At 38.1% G+C, this 24,429-nt stretch overlaps 1 protein-coding gene across 1 annotated transcript in view; it reads left to right on the top strand.

The window, feature by feature from the left end:
- The window catches only part of parn (poly(A)-specific ribonuclease (deadenylation nuclease)), a 131,763-nt gene extending 109,216 nt beyond the window's left edge, over positions 1–22,547 (top strand). Inside the window, exons 22-24 of the mRNA XM_060840529.1 lie at positions 7,093–7,282; positions 13,392–13,588; positions 21,672–22,547. Of these exons, the coding sequence (XP_060696512.1) occupies positions 7,093–7,282; positions 13,392–13,588; positions 21,672–21,724 (440 nt within the window). The 3' untranslated portion in view covers positions 21,725–22,547. The remainder of the gene's footprint in view (positions 1–7,092; positions 7,283–13,391; positions 13,589–21,671) is intronic.
- Positions 22,548–24,429: the final 1,882 nt, after the last annotated feature.

Genomic DNA, 24,429 nt, shown 5'->3' with positions numbered 1-24,429 from the left:
ATTCAGGTAAAGCACCTTAATGCTAATTTTCTTATTCTCATGATTTCCATCATCTCTACCTAAGTTATCCTTCCTTTTTGCTTCTTTCCTGGTCTGCCTTGAACTTAAATCCTGCACACATGCTAACCTGCTGCTTATCTTTCTGTTTGACTCCATACTTCTTGTTGCTTCCCCCCACTCTGACTCAAATTTCAAGTCCTAGTTTGAAGGCAGGTGTGTCCTCATCTGTTGAGAGCCTCAGCTATGGAATTCCATCCCTTAAACCCCTCCTTTTCTCTCTCTCCCTGAACATTGGGTAAGACATTTGACTCTTCAAGCCTGCTCCACATTCGTTATGATCATGTTTGATCATCCTACTCAGTTCTCTTTTCCCACTTTAGTCCTTGGAACTATATCTGCCTCCTTCTGGAAAATATTCAATGCTTTGGCCTCAGCTATTTTCTGTGGCAGAGAATTTCACAGGGTCACCACTCTGGGTGAAAAAATTTCTCCTCCTCTCTGTCCTAAATGGCCCACCTTGTATTCTAAGACTGTGACCCATGGTTCTGGGCTCCCTCGTCATTGGGAACATCCTTCTTGCATTATCCCAGTCCAGTCCTGTGAGAATAATAGAATATTTTCATATATTTGCTATTAATTAGTTTTTGTTTTTAAGTTACTTTTAATCAAAAGCTAGTTTTCAATCAGATTTTAACAGGTCTAAATGTCAGGGCGACACAGTGACTCAGTGGTTAGCACTGCTGCCTCACAGCGCCGGGGACCCGGTTCAATTCCCGCTTCGGGCAACTGTGTGTGTGGAGTTTGCACGTTCTCCCCATGTCTGTGTGGGTTTCCTCCGGGTGCTCCGATTTCCTCCCACAATCCAAAAGATATGCAGGTTAGATGAATTGGCCATACTAATTTGCCTGTAGTGTTAGGTGTAGGGGAATGGGTCTGTTGTGTTGCTCTTTGGAGGGTCGGTGTGGACTTGTTGGGCCGAAGGGCCCTGATTCCACACTGTGTAGCGAATCTAATCTAAATATTCTGTTATGCAGCTCTATGCCAAATTTGTTCCTACAAACACCTCGGAATGTGTTGGTGTCAAATTGTCATTGCTGCCACCATGCCTGAAAGATGGAACTCTGCACCACCGTCCTTTTCGCCTCCAGCTTCCAGATCTCCCCCATCCGTTTCGCCTCCGTCTTCTCCCTCCTTCTTGATGCTTTCAGTCATGGCTTTGGAGGCCTGTGACCACAATTTTTGTGTAGCAGTTGAATAAAATGTATTTCTTTGTCATTTTTAGAAACTTTAATTTGAGCCTAGGTGAATCAGAAACACTCCAGATCAAAGCAATAAATTGTCGAGAATTTTCGAAGTATTTGAAATTTACAAATTTCATCACAAAGTTGATTGTTGACTTTACTCTGGCAATATGCCAGGACAGTGCAAAATTAATCCCTCTGCTCGGCTGTGTTTTAATCCCTCTGCTTTGAATATTTTTCTATGTTTTCATGTGGCATCTCCATTTTTAAGCGTTTCCCAAACAGTAACAGTGGGGTCATAATCTCCGAGGTAGCTAATGGCTCCTGTGGAGATGCAACCAAATTTCAAAAATTAATGGGATAAAGCGTCACTGACTAGATTAGCATTTATTTCCCAGTTCTAATTGTGGAGCAGACATTTAAGAGTCAGTCACACACAACTTTAGGTTTGGAATAATGTGTCGGCCAGATCTCGCAATTTCCTCCTATAAAGCATGTGAATGAACCAGATGGGGTTTTTGCAACAATTGATGTGGTCACCATTAGGCTAAAATTTTATTCCAGATTTTTACTGAATTTTAATTTCCCAATCTGTATTAGTGTGATTTTAAATTCTCATTTCTAGAACATTAACATGAACCTGGGCTTATTGGATCACTTGTCCAGTAACATTATCTATGTTGCTGCCTTCCCAATGCTGAGCGCTGCACAGCCCCTTTTTTTTAAATGATTGAAGTATTTTGTAAGTTGATGGGACCTAACCTGCCTAATACTGAGGACAGAACCCTGTGTTGAAGATGTCTAGAGATCAAAGTAAGTAGTACTTTATGAAAACATGAAAACTGTGATTATAATAACACCACCCCATCCTCCCACACCTTTTGCCCTTCTGGATCACTGGAATTTAAGTGTCAAAATGTCAAACAGGAAAAATGTTTGGGAAGTGATGCCATGTTTCTCTTAAAATATGTGAATTCTATGCTCCTTGCTCTGACGGCTTTAAGCACATAGATTTCTTGTCACCTCTAGCTTCACTTTTTTTTTGAGCATTTTAAGTTGACAATCTTTTGTCACTTGGACTTTCTTCAACCGGAATTAGTAGTTTTTCCCCTTAACTACATTGGGAATTGAAGGTAAACCTCCAGGACACTGTTGTAAGCAGCCCAAGAAAAGAGAAATTTCTTGGTGCATTAAAACAAAAGTTATTTTCTTTTGATCAGTTTGGCTATTTGCTCTAATAATGAGTTGTGTTGACCACGATTGGTCAAGGATCCTCCAAACTCGTTGTAATCTGCTTATTTCTCAACTAAACTGGGGGGTGTACCTTGTTGAGGTTTATAAAATAATGAGGGGCATGGGATAGATAAGTAGGCAAAGTCTTTCCCCTGTGTTGGGGGTGTCCAGAACTAGAGGGCAGAGGTTTAGGGTGAGAGGGGAAAGATAAAAGGGACCTAAGGGGCAACTTTTTCATGCAGAGTGTGGTACATGTATGGAATGAGCTGCCAGAGGAAGTAGTGGAGGCTAGTACAATTGCAGCATTTAAAAGGCATCTGTATGGGTATATGAATAGGAAGGGTTTGGAGGGTTATGGGCCGGGTGCTGGCAGGTGGGACTAGATTGGGTTGGGATATCTAGGCAACATGGACGAGTTGGACCTAAGAGTCTGTTTACGTGCTGTACATTTCCATGACACTAATGCGGAGAAGACAACATGTCATGAAGATTTAATATGGTGTTGCAACTTTTAGTGAAGAGTGTTTAGAATTGGAATCTCGTAAATGAAATCTCAAGGATACATTGAACCACAGTTAACAATGCTCTCCTGATATCAACTTGAAAGTGCTGCGAGTTACTTTTTGTCTCTGGTTAAGTAGTTTTATCATTGACATGGAAGGTATTGACCACTTGTATGGTTGCTGGTGGTTAGCACTGTTGCCTCACAGCAACAGGGACCCAGGTTTGCTCTATGCTGTATCTGTATGTGTGGATATTCTCCCTGTGGAGAATATTGCATATTCTCCCTGTGTCTGGATAGGCTTCCTCTGGTTTCCTTCCACAGTCCAAAGATGTACAGGGTAGGTGGATTGGCCATGCTAAATTCCCATAGTGTCCAGAAATGTGCAGGCAAGGTGGATTAGCTGTAGAAAATGCACGGTTGCAGGGATAGGCCTGGGGGTTGGGTCTGGTTGTAAATGTTCTTCAGAATGGCCTGCTTCCACACTGCAGAGATTCTATGATTCTATCAGATGTAAAACTATTCTACTGTTCGACCCAAATAGGGGATGTGAATGCCCTTGTGATAATGGAACCTCTATAGCCTCTTGTTGAATTGCAGATCATTCAGAGGCAGAGGTGGCAACACTTCATTAGTACTACAGTTTACCAGAAGCAAAAATGTCATTATCAGTAGTTTGGTGAAATAAATGCCATGTCAATTTGTTATTTTAAGGAAAAAAACATTGTCTTTTTCCGAAAGGAACATTCCGACCCTGGCTGGTCTGACTTGCATGTGATTCTAGAGTCTCGAACGATGTGGTTGATTCTTAACAGCCCTCCAGGTTTTTCGCGATGGGTAATTATGATAGCCTAACCAGCAATACCCATACGAATGAATTTTTAAAAAATGTAAATGTCAATTCATACTTAATATGTGAGGATTAATGACTAACTCAGTGATTTCTGGTTTAAATGTATTATAACCCACAAAACCTAATGAAGATTTTTTTTTGATCAGCCATTTCCTAATGGTAGATAATGCCATTGCCATTTTTGTTATTATGAACATCCATCTGTTTATAATTAATTGCATCCACTGCTATTCTAGTTTTCATTCAAGAGCGTAATGGCTTCAAGTTGATCGATAACTCCTCAACTGTATCATAACTAGGGGTTTGGGTTAATGATTAGCTTTACCTTAGTTTATTTTGCCTTCTTTCTGTATGGTTTTGTGGCTTTTTTCACTTTGAGTTTGTTTTGCTCAAATCAATGGAAATTTTCTAAATTTGAAAAGGTGGTACTTAGGAGAAATGTTTCTCACATTGTTTAATTGTATTTAGCAAGCTGAAATATTGCACTCGCCAAACAGTTTGAGTCACAATAGGACACAGTGCTCTAAAGAGCCAGTTTAATGTGCTGATTCATCTGCTGGAGGGCTGGCCATGTGCCAAGACTTGGCATGTACATCAAAGGCACTGTGTTGAAAACCAGTTTTGGCATGAAATAATGTTGGTAAATTGTTCTATTGATCTGCATATAACGTTTTTTAATGTCATTTTATACGTAGTACAGTGCTGGTTTGGGTTTTAGTTCTAACCAGCTTTTGTTTCTTTTAGTATTCCACATTTTCCTGAAATTTGTAGTTCATTTTGAACTGTATCAAGCCAACATTTGGCATGATAATTGGCTGGTAGTGTATACCTGAAGCTGTTTCAATTAACACCTTGCCACCACTTAGTTTCCAGGAACCAGTAAGAGCCGTTCAGTGTATTCACTACCCTTTTAACTTTTGACTGTATTGTTTGCCTCATTGATTTGGCTGTTCACCTCTCAAAATCCCACTTCATTGCTTGGTAATGCCAACAAAACTGTACAAAATAAAAACTGAAAGACACTGGAAATCAGAAACAAAAACAAGTTGCTGGAAGAGCTCAACAGGTCTGGTACATCTGTTAAGAGAAATCCAGTCTCATGACCTTGCTTCCAAACTGCTAGAACTGTGCTTCCTGTTCCTTGGATGCTGCCTGACCTGCTGTGCTTTAACCAGCAACACATTTTCAGTTTTGAAGTTGAGACAATAACTATTAACATCTTTAGGAATTGGACATTTTGATTCGTCTGCTGGATCTCTAATATTCCGGGAGAATGCACCTTTAACAACAGCAGTTGAATTCCTTATTTGTTAGTTGATCCAACAATTTTCAGGCTTTCTGTGCAATTAAATATTGCTTTTGGGGCTAATTTTCTCAAATGTTGAATGTCCCGAAATGGTGGGCTGCTGGTTCAATCAGTTAATACTATGTTTAAACTGGTATGTTGCGATTTGAATATTCCACATTTGAGCCAGAAGCATCTGGGGAATATCAATAAAATTGTTCCTCTGTCTCTTATGGCCAATCATTATTGTCTGAGCAACTGTGCTTATGATACAGCACTTCTGTACGTCATTTGGGAAGAGTTGTTTTCCAGGAAAATAAACAAATTGCTGAAAAAGCTTGGCAGGTCTGAAGGTTGCTCACCTGAAGAAGTGTCACGGGACCTGAAATGTTAACTCTGCTTTCTGTCGACAGAGGCTGCCAGACCTGTGGAGTTTTTTTCCCCAGCAATTCCCGCTTCTCTTTCTGATTCCCAGAATCTGTAACTGTTTTGGTTTTGATTAGATTACATAGTGTGGAAATAGGCCCTTCGGCCCAAAAAATCCACGCCGATCCTCTGAAGAGCAACCCACCCAGACCCATTCCCCTACATTTACCCCTTCGCCTAACACTACAGGCAATTTAGCATGGCCAATTCACTTAACCTGCACATTTTTGGACTGTGGGAGGAAACTGGAGCACCTGGAGGAAACCCACACAGACACTGGGAGAATGCGGGTCTCTGGCGCTGTGAGGCAGCAGTGCTAACCACTGTGCCACCATGCCGTCCTCACGGTTTTTTCTAACACATTGGGTTGTTTATTGGGGATGAGGTATGGAGGTGTTCAAGAGTTATTCAGCAATGGCCTTGTTTGTGATTTGAGCCACTAGAATATAGAGGCTGAGAGAGATGGCAAGTTGAGATGAGACCATGAATACTGATAGGAAGGTTTGTATGGAGAGAAAAGTCAAGGTAGGATAATGAATACTGGAGAGAAAGAAGGTGGCAATGGGGATTGAAATAATTGTGGACAAAGACATTCCATGCCAAACTCGGGTGAGGGCGGTTTGAGAATATAGTGATATGGGATTTTACTGAGTAGTAAAGAATGAAGATTTTAAAGGAAAGTCCAGAATGGTATACGAAATGAAATTCTCAAAGGAAATGGTGCCAGACTGTGGTGAAGTTTGGTTGTGAAAGCCATGCTGCCAGTCTGGTAGAGTTTTCACTATGAGCCAAGGCACCACTTATCATGGCCTTGGCTGCATGAACTGTCAGTACGAGACCTGCAGTTAAGCCATTCTTTCCAGTGTCCTTGCTTATGCATTCTGGAGGAAGATCTGATTGCTGGAGTCTGGAAGGAGTGAGCAAGGCGAATCGGTGTTTGTCAAAATTAGAACTCAAAATAGACAAAAATGTTGGTGAGCAAAGAACGAGGTTGCTGTTTGCAAGGTAGTGATGAGTGCCTTGGTGAGCTCTTCTAAAGATGCTGCAAGACGGACATGAATTCATTTGAGGAATTCAGGACCAAACCTGGGATGATGACGGGAATTGGGATGTCAAAAAGTATTGGAGGGTTGAAGCAGGAATTTTGGATGGCACAACTTGGGAAGAGGGAAATATGAAAGGTACCTTAACTGGATGATGGGAAAACATCAGAGAATAGGCCAAAAAGGGTGAAGAGAATTTGGGGGGAACAAAAGCAAATTGATAGGCTGAGGTACAGTGTGTCTATGTGAATGCATGCAGTTTGGATGCAGTGGAAATGGAGCTGACTCTGCTGGTGTCATAAAATTTTACAATGAAAAGGGTTCACTTGCAAAAGAGAGCTTTGTAGCATATCTAAAAACAATCATGCACAGCAGGCTAAACACCTTCCTGCCATAAATTGATAGCATTCAAAATTCAGATTTAATTTCTTCTGACAGATCTGATCAGTATTTCTGACTCTTTTGGATCTGATTGTTTGAAGATCTGATTTATCTGTAATTCATTACAGCTGTAAACACCAGCAGGTATGCAGAGAGTTACCGAATCCAGACCTATGCAGAGTATGTTGAGAAAAAGCAGGAGGAGAAACAAACCAAGCGGAAGTGGACAGAGGAAAGCTGGCGAGAAGTGGAGAGGAAGAGGCTAAAGACCCAGTATGCTCCACAACCTTACTTTAACCAGATGTTTGATTTCACCAGGTGAGTGCTGCAAAATTGAAAGTTAATTGTATTTAATGGCAAATCCACAGTTGCAGGTAGACAGTAAATTCTGTTTTTATTCTTTAAGCTTTTTAAAACTGTCATTAAATATCTCAATTGGAAGTGTGGGATACTAGGTATTTTTTATTTCTGTACAGTTAAGGTGCGAACCTTCTGTCGCAGTCCTTATGTTTACGCATTAGTTAACTTTTAACCTTTTAAATATTTTTAGTTTCCCAACATTTGTATTAAACAGCTATTTGGGACCAAAATGTTACCTTTCCACCCATTAGTAGGAATAGAAAACCATTGAAGGAGAAGAAAGAGGTAAAACAAGAGAAATATACACAAACAATTCATAATTAAACTTTCAACTGGGAAATTTTGCTTGTAGGCAGTTGCACTTTCCCAGTGGATTTCCTGTTTGAGGAATAAGGAACTTCAGGCTATTCAGCCCATGCAGTTTAAGGTTTAAATGACTGAAAGTACTGTAAATTTCACATTTGTTAAAATTTGAACTTGGTTTACTGAGATAACAAGATTTTTAAACTCCATTCTTACCAACACTTTTACAGCTAGTTTTTCAAATTTCTGGCTTAATTTGGAAGGGGGAGTTGAAAATTAGCAAATTAATAAAGTCTAGTCAAGAACTCTCAATTGAGAGTGTAATGCAGTTTTCAAGTAGGAACACATTAAATTTGCAGGTTTTCTGGGAATTAGAAGCTTTGCAATCTCAGGCTTCAGAAATCTGGGTTTGTAGAAATGTTTTGTTTGTGAATATTATTGAACCTTGTGTTCTTTTGTATCATGTTGAGTTCTAATGTTCAGACTCAAGCTATGGTAATTTTATATTCTCATGTAGTACTGTCTGAGTTATATTTGAGACATTAATTGGCACCAGAGTTTTTTTTTTATTTGGTTTACATTTGCTCATGGGATTCATTGCTCATTTACTATTAGTCCCCATTAGATCCTGGTGTGGTTCTGAAGTTAATTAAGATTCAGTCTTTTAATTGCTAGTTTCTGTGTCCAAGCTGTTGCCCTGGGAACAAAGAAATCAGTTATAACGATAGCATGATAGCTTCCATTCTGTCCTGAATGTAGTCAGAGTTCAGTGCAAAATAATGCAATGACTTCACGTAACAGCATGCTATTAAGACTGGATGGTTTTATAAATGTGTGACCAGCATAGCCAAACCAAGCTGCTGAAGTTTGCTTTTTTTGTATGAGAGTAGAAGTTTAGAGCCAAATTTCAACCATCTGAATTGGATCAAGTATGCATTTATTTTGGGAACCAAAAGTCCTCTTTAACAGAATCCACTGCACAATATCAAGGAGAATTCATTGAGGTATTTGGAACTTCTGAAATTGTTCATTGGACATTTTCAGTTTCAGTGGGGATACCTGACTAACCAACAATTGCAGCCCTACCATTCATCTTCCCGGTGAGAGGGATGTATAATGAGCAGCCAATCCAATATCAGCCATTTTATATCCCATTGAAAGTTTTGCCCATTCTGTGTTAAGTTTTTAATTTAAACTGAGGCAAAACTGAATTTCAAATTAGTGCAGAAAACATTTTCCTGATGCTGAATGAATTGATCAAGTAATAATTACTTGTATAATAAGTGTCACGTCTCATGACATGTGTCAACTCTTTTTTTTCAATCATTCTTTAACTCTCAGCTCAAGCAAATTGAAGTTTTCAATCCCAGCTTGCATTCTGTTGAAACATGGATGAGAGGCAGATTGGCAATTTCAATAGGGCCAGTTGTACTTGTGTTCCTCTCGTTAAGTTGGCACTTAACATCAGTTTTATTTTGCATTTAGGCCATCTTGCCTAATTATCTAGTCAACTGGCCATGGTGATTTTCCCTAAGGGTTTACGTTATGAGGACAGGTTGTGTAAACCTGTATTTCCTTGAGTGTTTAAGTGTTTATTTAACTGAAATATTGAGATAATCAAAACATTGTACAGGGTAGATGGAGAGTACCTAGCTCTTCTGGTAAGAGTCCAAAACATGATCTACTAAAATTTAAGTATTCCCTTTTAAAATTGAGGAATGATGTTGGGAAGCAGCATTTCACAAGGGCAATTGGAATTGCTAATGCACTGCCTCAGCAAAAGTTGAGGTTTGACTAAATTAAAACTTTCAAAACTGAAGCTAATAGTTATAAACACAAGTTAGATAAGATGTGGATCTACCTTAATGTAACTAACCATCTTCCTGTTAGACATGCACCTTACCGTTGCAGCTTTTTGACCATTGTTTCCCCATCCATCTCCTTAGGAATACCCTGCAGTAAATCACATGCGAAAAACACTTATGCCCTGTTTAGTGATGTGGGTCTGCCAAGGATAATTATACATAGCTTTCTTTAATCCAGTTACAGTTTTGAATCTTGTGACATTCATCAGTGTTAATTCAAGATGAATTGTGTAACCATCTTGATGAAATAAAAGATGATACACTTTGCTCCTGTCCTACCCACAGTAGGCATGTGGCATAAGCGTGAACACATTTTCTGGCTTATATCTGTGGACCGTGGTATTTTAACTCCCCAAGCCTTGCCTACATACAGTTGGTCAAAGCAGTAGGAAAGCAGCAGCAGAATGGCAAGCAAGAGAGGAAGTTCAGCAGCTAAGGATATTTGGCACCAGAGAAGGGAGCCTTATTGGCATGCAAGTAATTTTACGATGTTCTTCCGGGAGGTCAAGGCAGGTACAACTCAGCTTTTCTTTCTGGGGCCCAGAGATAACCCAGCCTCTAGTTTCAAAGGATTTAAAGTAGTCTTCCATGACTAAATTATTCAATGTGACTGATAATATCAAATACACTAGATTTACGGTACCAAGCAAGTGGATTTATATTTTAGTAGCCAGATGGAGATAAACACCTTTTTAAACATTTTAAAAGGTTAAATGTGTAACAGTAGATGCAATAGGCAAGGCAATAATGAGTTAAGAATTTCTGAAAGTCTTGGTGAATTCTGTAAACAAAGTCTGAGCTTCTGAATTGATGGGTTCTGTTGCTTGCGTCTTCTGGTACAACGTCCCATATTAGTGCAGCATATTTTAATGTGTCTCACTGCTCACTGGAAACAAAGAAATCTTTTATCTGATCAAATTCAGAATATCTTTCAAATTCCAGAATTTAACCCTCTTGGTTGTCAGATGGATATTTGTTTTAACTCTTCAGGTTGTTGGCTTGGCTCAATTGATAAACCTCCAATATCACTGGCGTTAGCTCATACTCGAGTGTTGAAATTTTGTATTGTTAAAGAGCATACCCCTTTTCAATATGATATTAAATTGAGCTGTCAGTTACTGCTTGGTTAACGTGGCTACTGCTGATCCCATGGCACTATTTGAGAAGAGAAAGAAAGAGATGTACTGATACTCTCGCCAACATTCCTTCCTCAAGCAGTAGCATCTAAAAACAGAATGATTTGTTATTCATATCCTTGCTGTTTGTGCAACATTGCTAGTTTTGACAGTTCACATATGTAAGTAAAATTGAAAATATTGTGAAGTGTGAAATGAAACACACCAAGTGCAGTACAAAATGGAATAAAATTGTGAAGAGTGCTAGCAATTGTTTCCTGTAACCAGGAAAATTGGTTTACTAATCAAGCTGACTCATTTTTTTTTAATCTGGTGAAATTTGTTAATATTAAATAACTAAAAGTAATCACTTTGAGCTTTTTAATTAAAACATTAGTCTAATACTTAACTGGAATAACTGGTTAACACTGACGTTTATGCACGCAAACCTTAGTTGCAACAAATGTCATAAATAGATATTGGTATGGGTCACTTGGGCACCCGTTAAATAAAATGCCACTGGTGGTGTCTAATTGCTTTCCATGAAAACTATTTGCTTTCAGCAGCCATAAAACAAGTAAAGCCGTCTCTGACAGTCAGTAAGGGATTTTCATTAAATTAATTGGCTGCTGTTCTCCAAAATTAAAACATTTTCAAGTTTTTGCTAAATTCCATTTACTTTCTAATTTCAGTAAGGTGGTTGGCAAATGAATATTGGGTTATATATTTAATAAAAATCAGCGATGCTGCAGCGAACAACTCTTTCAGTTCACTGCCCAGAATGCTGTACTGAGTAGAGATTAGCAAGAAGTCTTAAATAAGGAAGTGGAACAATTGCTATCTTTGAATCCTAGGAAGAGTACTGTCCAGAGGCATGTTTCTAGTTTATTGACTCTTCTGACTAGTGGAGACACAAATTTGAATTTTCACTCTCATCAAATGCTGTGGTGATATGAATTATCCAGTCATTTTCTGTGACTTCAGCAGTGCTACGAAGCAATGTAGGAATTTGTATTTCAACTGGCTTAGAAACTAAACATCCAAGCCAGAGAGGTTTTATTTGCCAACTGTGTTTGCAGCACGTGAAGCGAGGGATTAATTTTTCGTGCATGTTTTTGTGGCATCTGATACAAGAATGTTAATTATACCAATCTAACCTCCTTACACAAGAATCAGTTGCCACCTCAATATCCAGAACAACCAGGGCAATACTATACTGGCATAAGCAAATGCATTGAGTGTTGCACTGCTGTTTTCGTTCTCATCTGATACTTCCTGTGGAGGATGATGTGTTCATAGTCACAAGATGAAGGATTCACCTATCTATTAATGTAGATTTTCAGCAGTTCAGTTAGTTAGGAGAAAGTGAGGACTACATATGCTGGAGATCAGAGTCGAGAGTGTGGTGCTGGAAAAGCGCTGCAGGTCAGGCAGCATCCAAGGAGCAGGAGAATTGACGTTTTGGACGTAAGCCCTTGGTCATTCCTGATGAAGGGCTTATGCCGAAAATGTCAATTTTCCTGCTCCTCGGATGCTGCCTGACCAGCTGTGCTTTTCCAGCAGCCCACCCTCAGTTCAGTTAGTTGTCTTGGTAAAGAAACTGGTTTGTGTTATGGACAACACTCTCATTCGATCTTCAAATATCAACAAATCCTCATGCTTCGCAGGGTTGGAGAATGTTGCAGGGAATTATCTGCACCAGTGGGCCCTCGGTTATAAATTAATTCATCAGATTACGTTACCCTAAAATGGCAGTGTTCCAGAACAAAAGGTTGCCATGTTTTTTATGTAAATCGAAACGGTTGATCCTTAATTTTAACAAGTTTGAATACTAACTACTCTTTAATTAAATACTCTGCTACTCAGATTATTACAGAAAAAGGGTGATCATTATGTTGTTATCTTACTAACTAAAACAGTTTTAGATCTCCGATTCTATACCTTTTTGAGCACAATTAGCCATCTTTTTCAATCAACCTGTTCAGAGCTTCTATGGCACACCCCTGGAACAGGCCTTCTGGCTCAGAGGTTGGAAGATTACCGCTGCAATACAAAACCACCTAATTGACCATTTTACATCCTATATTGGCAGTATATTTCAGATGAATAGTATTTGTTAGAGTTTGTCAGTGTTTAACAGTTTGGCTATTAAACCGGTTAGTTTAACAATATCAAAAAAGCATTTGTGTTGTTGTAAAGTTGTAACAAATTATTGAGGTAAGGCATTCAACCTAACTTGGCTTTTCATTTCTTTGGATCGCCCAACTCATTAAATTCACATGGCAGCTGTCTGCAAAATTTAATAGGTGAATGAAAAGCACTTGCAATGTTGAGTCTTTTGTTTGGCATTGGACACCTATCTGAGATTTTAATCTTATGCCAAATAGACTTATCAAGACCCCATTTTGAGTCTGATTTCTGATGTCCTTGACTGCTGTCCTCTCTGTTGCTGTTTCAACTTACAGGGTTGGTGAATGTTTTGTGAATAAATATCTAAATAAATTAATCCACATATTGTTGTATCAAATTGCAGTTCCAATAACGGTTGTGCTGTATAAATATACAGTTTTTCTGTCCCTTCTTTCCAATAAACCCCACTGCTAGAATAATTTTGGTTAATGTCACACTTTTCAGAAATTTTTCAATAGAAGCTAAGTGAAGGGAATTATTGGCTTCAAGAAAACGTGAGATTATGTATAAAACATGGAAGTTGTCATTATGCGTACCGTAGGTCACTGGTATGTACCTTGTGTGACCTTTTTGTTTTGTTCCATTCAATCATAGGACCAGTCCTCTTATGGAAAAGAGAAGTATGAGTCCTATCCAGGAAGAGACAGTATCTGATGAAATGGAAGGGGATGAAGTTACAAGTAAAGATGGTGACAGTGATTATTCAGCTAATGCCTGGATAGACTCTACAATATCAGAAACTGAGAAAATCAAGAAACAGTGGCAGAAAAAGGACGAGCATGGAAAAACTGGTAAATGGATGTATATCTTGAAAGTATGAATATGTTCTTAAGTTTTTTCAGTTTCAGTGCTTGTAGGTAAAGACATTGATGGAAAATAAATTGTTGATGTCATGCTATTATTTCAAATACAAGGTGAGTTCTGTTAATAGATTTTTCTGCCATATGGATGATAGAATGTATGTTTACGCAATTAACCTTTGCAAATATTTGCATTACTGCTGCAAAGTAAAAAAAAAAGTTGGGAAGATGATCAAGAGTTGACTAAAGTCTTTGCATGCTCTCTCTTTTTCTATCAAAAAGATCTGTGAACAGATCACTAATTCACAGTGTAGGATAAGACTTACAAAAAAAAGTCGAAGAGCATATCTTGGCTTTTAGCATACAGGTGTTCATCTCTGAATTGAAACATATTAAGCGAATATATAGTAGTGACAAGATCTTGAGTTTTGATTCTCCCTCTCATTCAGATGTACAGTGCCATTGTGTTGTCCTTTTCCATTGTTACAGTATGTTAACTCATGAGGAAAAGAGATTTTTTTTTCTATTTTACATAATAAAGGCATATAAAATGATTTTGAAGGATAATTTTTCAATAACACGCATCTAATTATTCTGATGTAGTGCACACTCAGAATCCCTAGAGAGTTCATAGAATCCCTACAGTGTGGAAACAGGCCAATTGGCCCAACAAGTCCACACTGACCCTCCAAAGAGTAACTCACCCAGACCCATTGCCCTACTCTTAGTCTATATTTCTCCTGACTAATGAACCTAACCTACACACCCCTGAACACTATGGGCAATTTAGCACGGCCAGTTCACCAAACTTGTATATCTTTGGACTGTGGGAGGAAACCAGAGCACCCAGAGGAAACCCAGGCAGACACTAGGAGAATGTGCAAACTCTTCCAGCCTTGGGCAACTGTGTATCGAACCCAGGTCCCTGGTGCTATGAAGCAGTAGTAGTAACCACTGAGCCACCGTGCCCTAGTGGCTATCATAATGTTGCAGTGAAAGTATTCAGTACTGCTGAAGAGAATAACAGCATCAGGTTCAATACAAATATCTCCAATCTGTGAAATAGGCCAAGAGTCAGGATCAATTCTTTGTGCCAAGTAATGTGACTCTTAAAATTAGGCTGTTGTTTTTTTTAGGAAAGAAACTACAAGGCCCAATGTTGTTGAGCAGTGCAAATTGCAAACCACATAGATGTGCCATGGATGTGAAACTTGCATGTTTCAGGGCATCATAATCATGCTGTTATATATTTTTTATAGAAAGGGATGGGTTATTAAGGACTTTTTTTTTCTTTCCGTAATAAAAGTGAGCAAACCTAAAACTACCTGGTTGGCAGGATATCGAGTGTACTTCTTATAGAATTGCTTAGAAAAGTTTGTTGCCCTGTTGCTATCTTGTAGGTAAGGGATCTCTTGAAATTTCCAATTTGACGAAAGCCTTGGCAGTCTTATTAAAACTGTCACTTGCAGCAGTGCTCCTCCTTTGGACAAGTGTTGCTGTTGACGTATACTTCAATTGAGGTGTTGACTTTTTGGCAGGTTAGTCCTTGATGCAGATTTTCAGAGCAAATCACAAAGCCCCTCTGTCAAACAATCCAGTAATGAAATATCAAATACTTTTGACAGCAATTTTTTTTCTTACCCTGTGTTTTTCAACCAGCTTCTTTCTGTTTTATTTCTGTTCATATGTACACCTGGCAAGAAAACAGGTGTACAGTGTGTGTGTGTGTGTGCATGCATATATATTTTTATGTACAATGTACATGTGAGATTAGTTTTCCCATCTGTACTTTGAAAACAGCATGTGGGACAGCATATACTCTGACAGTAATGGAAAGAGGGTGCAATGACTGAGAGACTAAGTTTTTAAATTTGTTATTTTCCTATTACTTGGATGTATAGAAATTGGACCTATGTTATTGAAGCAGCATACCAATAGGTAGTAGTTAGGGAATAATTGTTCAGTGTGTTAGGAATTCTGTTAGATAAATAGTTACTTGTTAACTGTAGAGTGAGTGAAAGATTAGTTCCATCCACATCTGTTCATGTTGTTGTGACATTTCCTGCTCTGTTTTCTCAAGATGCATTACTGTGCCACAGTTTGATTTGATGCAAAAATCTCGAGTAATTTTGAAAGTGCCATGGATTCCATATTTTCAAGGGTCAGTTGTCTGGGAGTTTTACTGGCATTAATTGCTCACATATTTTTGTATTGGTTTTTTTGTGAAAGAGAGCATCTTAAATCATTTTTTTTGTACCATGTATTTTCCAACTGATTGAGCAGAATTTATTTGGGTTGTGTGACTGTGGACTAGAAGGTTAATCCATGCAACCCTTTAGCTGAGAGCTTGTTCAAATTAACCATCCCCAATATGTCAATTGGGACTGCAAGTCTCACCCTTAAATTACCCAAAGCCTGAAATGTAATGTCTTTGATTATTTCATTAATTGCTAATTTGTTTTATGTGGACACTTTAAAATGCCTATATGATGTTTAGTTTCCAAGGTTATTTATAGGGATGTCAGTTTACAAACTTCTTTTCCATATAAGCTTACAACAGAAATTGAATTTTCTGTCTTTATTTCATACGAACAACTAATTTCTGGCACATAGGTTAAAAACCTATGTTTAATTTGGATATCTTGAAAATCTGTCTTGCATTACAGTGGAGTCAAGTTCACAAAAGTACATTTAGTGTTTCTGAGAAGTTGAGTGTGGAATGCTATGGTTGTACTTGAACACACTTAATGGAATAATAAATATTTAACAATTTTCATAAATGAATGCAAACGGATAACTTCCTGGAATTATAAAATTGTAAAGTCAAACACTGACTGGAAATCCTTTGTATCAGGTTGGTTTTCAGCCTTGCAGATGTTCCAAGCTCCAGTCATAACAAAATATTTAAATAAGCAGCTGTTTCTTGTATGATTTTATTTTGAGAAATATTCTTGTTGAAACTGACACTTTGCACAGTGATGGGTGAGTTGGTCGTCTTCACTTTATCAAAGGTATTGTCAAATCTTCTCCAGCAGTTGGATTTATAGACTGTAATATCACTGAGCCATCATTAGAATGGAAATTTAAAAGTTGACTTTTGATTCATATGCAAGGTGTCACATGTTGGCCAGACCAGTAAGAATGAATAGCAAATGTTCTTCCTCAACAGGCATTAATGAGCAAGATGAGTTTTAGCCCCAGTCAACATTAAGGGCGAGCTGTTTTTTAAAATTCCAGATTGTCGTCCTATTCGGGTTTGGTGAGATTCTCTGCCATGGTGAGATTCAAGCTCCTATCCTCATAACATCAACCTGGGCTTTTGGGTTACTCATCCAGTGGCATTAACACAATGCCACTGCTTTCAATGGTTTAAAGTCAGTATGCAAACTGAAAATCTGTAATGCCAAGTGAAAAGAAAGTTTTTTTTTGTCTCTGGATAAGGATTGAAAACCTCTTCTTTATGGATTTCGACTCATTTCAGACTATTTACAATTCTCTCTCTAAGCCCAGTTGTACTAGGCTGGTGAACTAAACGTGTTGAAGAGGAATTTTTTTTCCTCTAGATTATTCGACTTTGGAACACACTGTCTCCAGCACTTTCTGGAGACAGAACTATTGAATATTTTTAAAGTCAATAGCCGATGGATGCTTGTTAGGCAACAGAACCAAATATTACTGAAGGTATATAAGAATGTGTAATTCAGAAGGAACTGACTAACCGTGATCTTATTGAATGAAGGATCAGGCTTGATTGATCAAATGGTCAGCTTCTTATTTGTATGTTCATGTGCGATATTCATTTTGAATTTTGATAAGACAAATCAAGGCAGGACTTACACTGTCAATGGTAGGGCCCTGTGGAGTGTAATTGAACAGAGACCGGGGTCAAGGTACATGGTTCCTTGAAAGTGACATCACTGGTAGACAGGGTAGTGAAGAACGCTTTTGGCATGCTTGGTTTCATCAGTCAGAGCATTGAATGCAGGAGTTGGGACATCATGTTATGACTGTACAAGATATTGAGGCCACATCTGGAGTACTGGTACAGTTTTGGTCGCCCTGCTGTAGGAAAGATGTCTTGAAACTGGAGACAGTGCAAAAAAAGATTTGCAAGGATATTAGATAGGCTGGGACATTTTTTCTCTGGAGTGTAGGTGGCTGAGGGGTGACCTTTTTAGAGGTTTATAAAATCAAGAGGGGCATAAATAAGGTGAATAACCAAAGTCTTTTCCTGCCAGGAAAAGGAGTCCAAAACTAGAGGGCATAGATTTAAGGTGAAAGGGGAAAGATTTAAAAGGATCCTAAGGGACATCGTTTTCACAAGTATGGAACGAGCAACCAGGAGACTTGGTAGCGGTGAGTGCACACAGAACATTTTTAAACCGCATTTGAAGAGATACATGGATAAGAAAGGTTTAGAAGGGTATGGGCCAAACCCAGACAAATGGAACTTGTTTAGGAAACTTGATTTGCATGAATGTGCTGGGCCAAAGGGCTTGTATTCATGCTGTATGACTCTATGAAGCCTGGCTGCAATAAAGGAGTCTTCATATTCTTGTGTTTGTTGAATTGTGAGGCATTTATTCATGCAAATTGCTATTCTGTTATATTTTATTTCATGTACAATCCATCTCTTTCACTGGTATATTTGTTTGGCACAAACAAAAAAACGCTGGATACCCCCCACCTCTGTCCAACTGCAGACATAGCTTCTACCAATGAATTTTCTGTGTCTTAACCTATTTGGATTATGTTATGATTGTTTCATGCAGCAAATTCAAATTGATTAACTTTCAGCTGACAGCTATCCTATTCTCCAGCACAGTAGTAGGTGGTTTTAAGTGCCTTATCTAAGGAAAGATGAAGTTAAAAATCATACAACACCATATTATTGTCCAGCAGGCTTATTTGGAGGTACAAGCTTTCAGAGCACTGCTCCTTCATCAAGTAGCTATGAAAGAGCAGCGCTCTAAAAGGTAGTACTTCCAAATAAACCTGTTTGACAATACCCTGGTGTTGTGTGATTTTTAACTTTGTCTACTGCAGTTCAAAACCAGCACATCCACATAAGAAAAGATATTCTGACATTGGAGGCTATCCAGAGAAGGTTCACTAGTTTGCTACCAGGTCTAAAGAGACTGTTTTAGGAGAAAAGATTGAGTAGGTTAGGCCCTATTCCTGGAGTACACAAGATTCTTAGAGTTGACTGGGTAGATGCAAAAAGGTGGTTTCCCCTTCTGGGAGAGTTAAGGATTTCAGGGAATAATCTCAGAATAAGAAGTTGCACTTTTTTTTAAAACAGATGACGAGGAATTTCATTTGAGTTTGAGTCTGTGGAATTGGGTTAGGTCATTATGCATATTCAAGGGAAGATAGAATTGTAATCAATAAGGGAATCTGATTGGGGAGGGAACGTGATTATATGGAAAAGACAGGAAGATGGAGTCGAGATTATCAAATACCTGTGATTTTATTGAATGGTGGAACAGACTTGATAGATTGAATGACCCATGTCTGCTCGACATCTTATGATCTTATGTAAAGTTGATGATCACAAGTGCAGTGCACGTCTGAAATGCTGTATAATGGAATCAGTAGCAATCAGATGTCCAAGTCAAGTGATTTGTGGTCATGATGCAGGAAAAGCACATGCCCAAAAGGAGGAAGGTGAGTCAACCCATGTCCTAAGTGTGTAGTTTATAGTGATGATGTCTCCGGAATGCTTCTCCACATCTCTCCTCTCCTTCCCCAGTGTATTTTGTTTCAGTGAAGGTGGGAACACTGAAGACTAACTCTAAATGACACTGATAGTTGTTTACCTAGAGTCCTTTTGTGAGATTTGAATTAATCAAAAATAGCTTATGCTTATTTATCATATTTGTTATATCTGTCACATTGTAGCCAATTTTTATTCACCCTGGGCATATTTCCAAATTTGTATTGGTATGATTAACCTGTGTATTCTTATGAGGAAATGTTCAGGTCTTTTTTAAGATATTCAGACTGTTTCTGAAGTTTGTAGAAAATGTTAAGTTCAGTGGTTTAGAACTTTTCAGTAAATACAATGCTCTTTACCCTGACAGTTCAGGAGAGAAATGAGCTAAATGGAGTTGGGCTGAGTCAGCTAGATGAGAAAAAGACTTGGGGACTTCACTTGCACTTTTCACTTGCACTTTTCACAATGCCAGGAAATCCTGAAGTGCTTTACAGGTGATGGCAAACTATTTGAAACTGAGTCACTAGATCATTCGCAAACAGCGAGATCCTACAAATGGAAATACATTGAAAACCAACAAATCTCTTTCGGTGATGTTGGTTGAGGGATAAACATTAGTCCATACATAAGGAATAACTTTTTCTGCTCTTCAGAAAACTGATATCAGATCTTAATGTCCACCTGAGAAGGCAGATGGGACGTTGCTCAAAATATCACCTCTGTGATGTGGAGGTGCCAGTGTTGGACTGGGGTGGACAAAGTTTAAAAATCTCTCAACACCAGGTTACAGTCCAACAGGTTTATTTGGAAATAATAGCTTTCAGAGCAAGGTAACTAGTGGGGCGTGATCACAAGACACAGAAGTTATAGCAAAAGATCATAGTGTCATGCAATTAAAACCATATACATCAAAACCTTGATTATCCGGCATTCTATTATCCGAATTGGGGATTATCTGGACAAGATCGCAAGGTCCGGATGCTTGACTAAACTGTGACATCTGGCATTAGATTATCTGAACAAAATACTGCCCACTTGTGTCTTTCAGATAATTAAGGTTCCTCTGTATTGACCAAACCCAGGTTGCTAATAAGTCTGTCATCTTTTAGAATGGGTTGCAAGTTTCAGTTCATTAATATGCAAATCCCAGAACTACTTTTAAATCATATTCTCGAGATAACTTAAGGTTTTACATTTAAAGTGACCTCTCACACTAAAAGGTATGAGGTTAGAGTCTATCGTCTGAGCTGAGATGTTACTTTTTTTTAAATAAAACTTTGTTATCTTGAGAATGTGACTTAAAATAATGAACTGAAACCTGCAACGCATTCTACAAGATGAAAGTCTTAAAACAATCTAGGTTTGTTCAATATATCGTTTTAATTGCATGACACTGAGCTTTTGCTGTAAGTTCTGTGTCTTATGATCCTGCCCTACAAGTTACCTGATGAAGGAAAGGCGCTCTGAAAGCTAGTACTTCAAAATAAACCTGTTGGGCTATAACCTAGTGTTGTGATTTTTTTAAAACTTTGACATCCGTGACAGTGCAGCTCTCCTTGTTACAACCTTTGAGTTTGAGTTTAGATTACATACTGTAGTCTGTACCTTGAATCTGTAAACTTTTGAACTTGCTGATAAGCATGCTGCCAACTGAGCCAATACTTCTGGGTTTTAATTCTGGGTGTGTGCTGTTATTCTCAGTTGGCACAGCAGTGGCAGTCCTGCTGTTGATGACCTCTTTCATGAACCAAGGAAGAGAAGTCCTGAGATCACTGCTGCAATTGTATAGGATGATGACAATTGTCATGTTGCGGTGGCCAACTATCCCATATAGCCACATGTAAAACAAGTAGCATCCTCAGGTAGGACGCTGGAGGGCTCTTGATCTCTTTTTTTTTTGAAACGATATTCTTATGTATCAATGTTTTCAGGACTTGAGAATTGATAGAAATGAATGTGACCAAAACTAATGTGGCCTTTGGCTGGTTTGATAACTGTAGATACATTTGACTATGTTTCAAACATTGCTGTGAGCTGGTAAGATAGGCCTTTCCTAGTTCTTAGCATGTGTTGGTATTTTGGCAGTTTGTCTAATCTGTAAAGTAATAGTCAATTTACATGCAATAAAAAATTAAAATTGCATGCAAAATTGTAATTGTTTGGCTGTAAAAAGACCTGAATCATGCACTAGAAGGATGATCTCGCCCTGAACAGTTTTGTTCTAATATACTTGAATTGTGTTGTGGCATTTTGGACTGTTTACCGATGTTTAGAACAACATATTTAACTGGCTGAGATTTCCTAACACAGATGTTCTACTGCATGCAAACCTTTTATCTTTTATTTGTTTTTGAATAGGAAGCAGTGCAAATTCACAGGCCACATTGTTTGAAGTCCCAGATACATGGTGACATGAAACACACATTGGATGAACAAAGTGGTATCTTCCAGATAACAGTGACCAGATGCAACACTTGCAAGCCATACTGATCCGAGCTCCAATCTTCATGTGGTACAAGACAACTTTAAAAAAAGTCTTTGTGTACAAAGTTTTAACTGTACAAACACAAGCAAACGTCATATTAAATGTTTTAGTCAGTTTATTTTGTGTTGTTAAGAACGTGTTGGGGTTTGACTAGCATTTCACATCTTCTATCATTGTCAACCATTTCATGGGTTACATGCATTTACAGCTAGTCCTGTGCCACTTACGGCTTAGAGCAGCAGCCGATACTGGAAGTTGCCTTGTGCCAGCAACATGAAATGTTTATTTTGGATTATAAAACAATATAATCATTGTTCAGCACTGTAATTTTATATAAATATATATATATCTGTGTGTGTGTGTGCGTGCATGTGTATTACATCAGTTGTATTTCCAGTGAATCCGATGACTCATTATCAATAATGTGGCCTGACCTCTACATTCAGGTTGTGTTTTTTTTCCCCAAGGTAGTATCAAAACATTGTCACTGCCTTTACAATAAGGACAGTGATTGTGTATTTGAGCGATCCCTTCGTTTGTCATCTGGTGTGGACTGTACTGAGCTTTCAGCCTTGTATGTCAAAAGATGCATTGTGCACCAGCCTTTATTTGTATGTATGAATGTGTGTATGTGTGTGTGCAAAAAGAGAATTGTTTACTTTTTTTGGGCAGTGGTGAGTTTTGTATCATATTTAAAGTTTTTTGTATCATGAAGAAAATTGAAATTTCATGAAGGAAAATTAAAGACAACTTTCTTACTACAAATGACAACTCTTTATTTGTTTAAAGGTCTCTACTTGCAGTGGATGTTCAGAAGCAATTATACAAAAGTGTAATACAGTTTTGAAATGTAGACAAGATGCTTTTTACTTGTGGGCAAGACCAGAACCAGGGATCATAAATGTGAGCTAGACAGATAGCAATAAGTCCAAGAGGTTGAGGGGGAACATTCTCACTATTTTCTTGTTAATTGAGGCAGCTAACACAGATGTATCCAAGAAGAAGCTCAATAAACAGGAGGAGGAAAAGAAAATGAGAACATGTCAATGAGGTTAAATGAATACGGTGAGGAAGAGTTTTGTGTAAAAGCATAAGTTCTGTCACGGACATGTTCAGCTGAACAACATGTACTTTGTTTAGATGTAAAAAAAAGGTTCAACATATTTTCCTAAAGTAGTGTCAATAAAACCAGGAGTTGTTTGAAATTGCCTTTCAGTTTGGCAGGTTCCGTGGAGAAAGAATGATTACCAACTAGAAGCATTAACTTTACTTCACATTTCCAGCATCTGTAGTTTGTTGTTTGTTTTAATGTTCCAAACGTTTCCTTTTATTTTCCATACAGTATTCAAAATCATTCCACACGTTTGATTTGTGACAAATCAGTTTGTTGAACTATCTGCAGCTCATCACTGTGCGAGTTGTCAATGCTTGCACTTAATTCAACCATGTGCTGTCTTGCATGGGAGAGGAGTGGGAAAGTGGAATCACAGTTTATCTCAGCTGCAACTGTAATATCAGAAGAAGTAGCAGTGCTCACTTTCCACCCCAACACCAGATCTGAAAGAAACAATATATTGTCATGTTGTGCTGTCGTTCAAAGCAAATGCAGTTAATGTCATGAAAATGAACTGCCAGTTTGTTTGTAAGACAACTAAATAGGGTATATAATTCTACATTGCAGTTCATATGCATGGTTTCCAATTTGGACTTCAGGAAAATATTAATGTGTCCATACAAGTTGCAATGGTTAAAGGTCAAAATAACTCTTAAAAGATGTCTCCATGGATTGTTAGTGAGGATAACTAGGCACTCTCCTTACTCAAAGTACTCCAGATTGACATTGAATTTAATCCCTCTAGTACCAGTGAAACAATTTTTAATGCAAGGTAAGTAATTGAACTGATTTTCATGTAGACCTTTTCAATAATTTTAATCTGTACTGAATTTCACTAACACTTTGTGGGAATGTACTTTCATTAGCTCAAATCTATAAAAAAAATTTGAATACAGAACTATAAAATCAGAATCTGCAAAAGATAAATTGCAACCAACTTTAAAACCATGAACTTGTACTTATATGGAAAAACTAGTCTTTTTTAGAGTTTAAATCTTGACACAAAGCTTTACTCTGAAGCAAACTATTCTTTGCAACATGTTTTGAATCTATTTAATGCCAGATATTTCAAATCTTTCACATTATAAGATGTTTTTTCATACACTTTCCATTTAATGATACTAAGGAACGATTGCCCTCCGTGTTTACTGTTTGAGGTGACAGTAAAATTTGACATCTTTTTAGTTTCTTGTCTGTACTTTGGATTATGGATACAAGCCTCACATGAACTTGTGTTTTGTGCAGCAATGTTGTCCAATACATGAGCGATTTGCCAAATATGACAAACCAATGCTTTTCATCAGGTGAGCGATTTCATTCAGATGAATGTTAGGATCCTGCATCAGTCCACTTGAGAGGCCACAGATTCAGCATCTGCCTGACCAAAATCTGTAACCGTGTCAAAAATAAGTAGAATATCCTACAGAAAGAACAATTATTCTTCATATTAAAAAAAATTGTAGCCTGCCTCCATTAAAGGAAGTGAAAGTATAGGGGACATATTTCACTTGTTACAC

This window comes from Hemiscyllium ocellatum, chromosome 20, assembly GCF_020745735.1.
Source record: "Hemiscyllium ocellatum isolate sHemOce1 chromosome 20, sHemOce1.pat.X.cur, whole genome shotgun sequence".
NCBI lineage: Eukaryota > Metazoa > Chordata > Chondrichthyes > Orectolobiformes > Hemiscylliidae > Hemiscyllium > Hemiscyllium ocellatum.
Note: the sequence above shows the minus strand (reverse complement) of the source record. Positions and strands in the feature narration are given on the sequence as shown.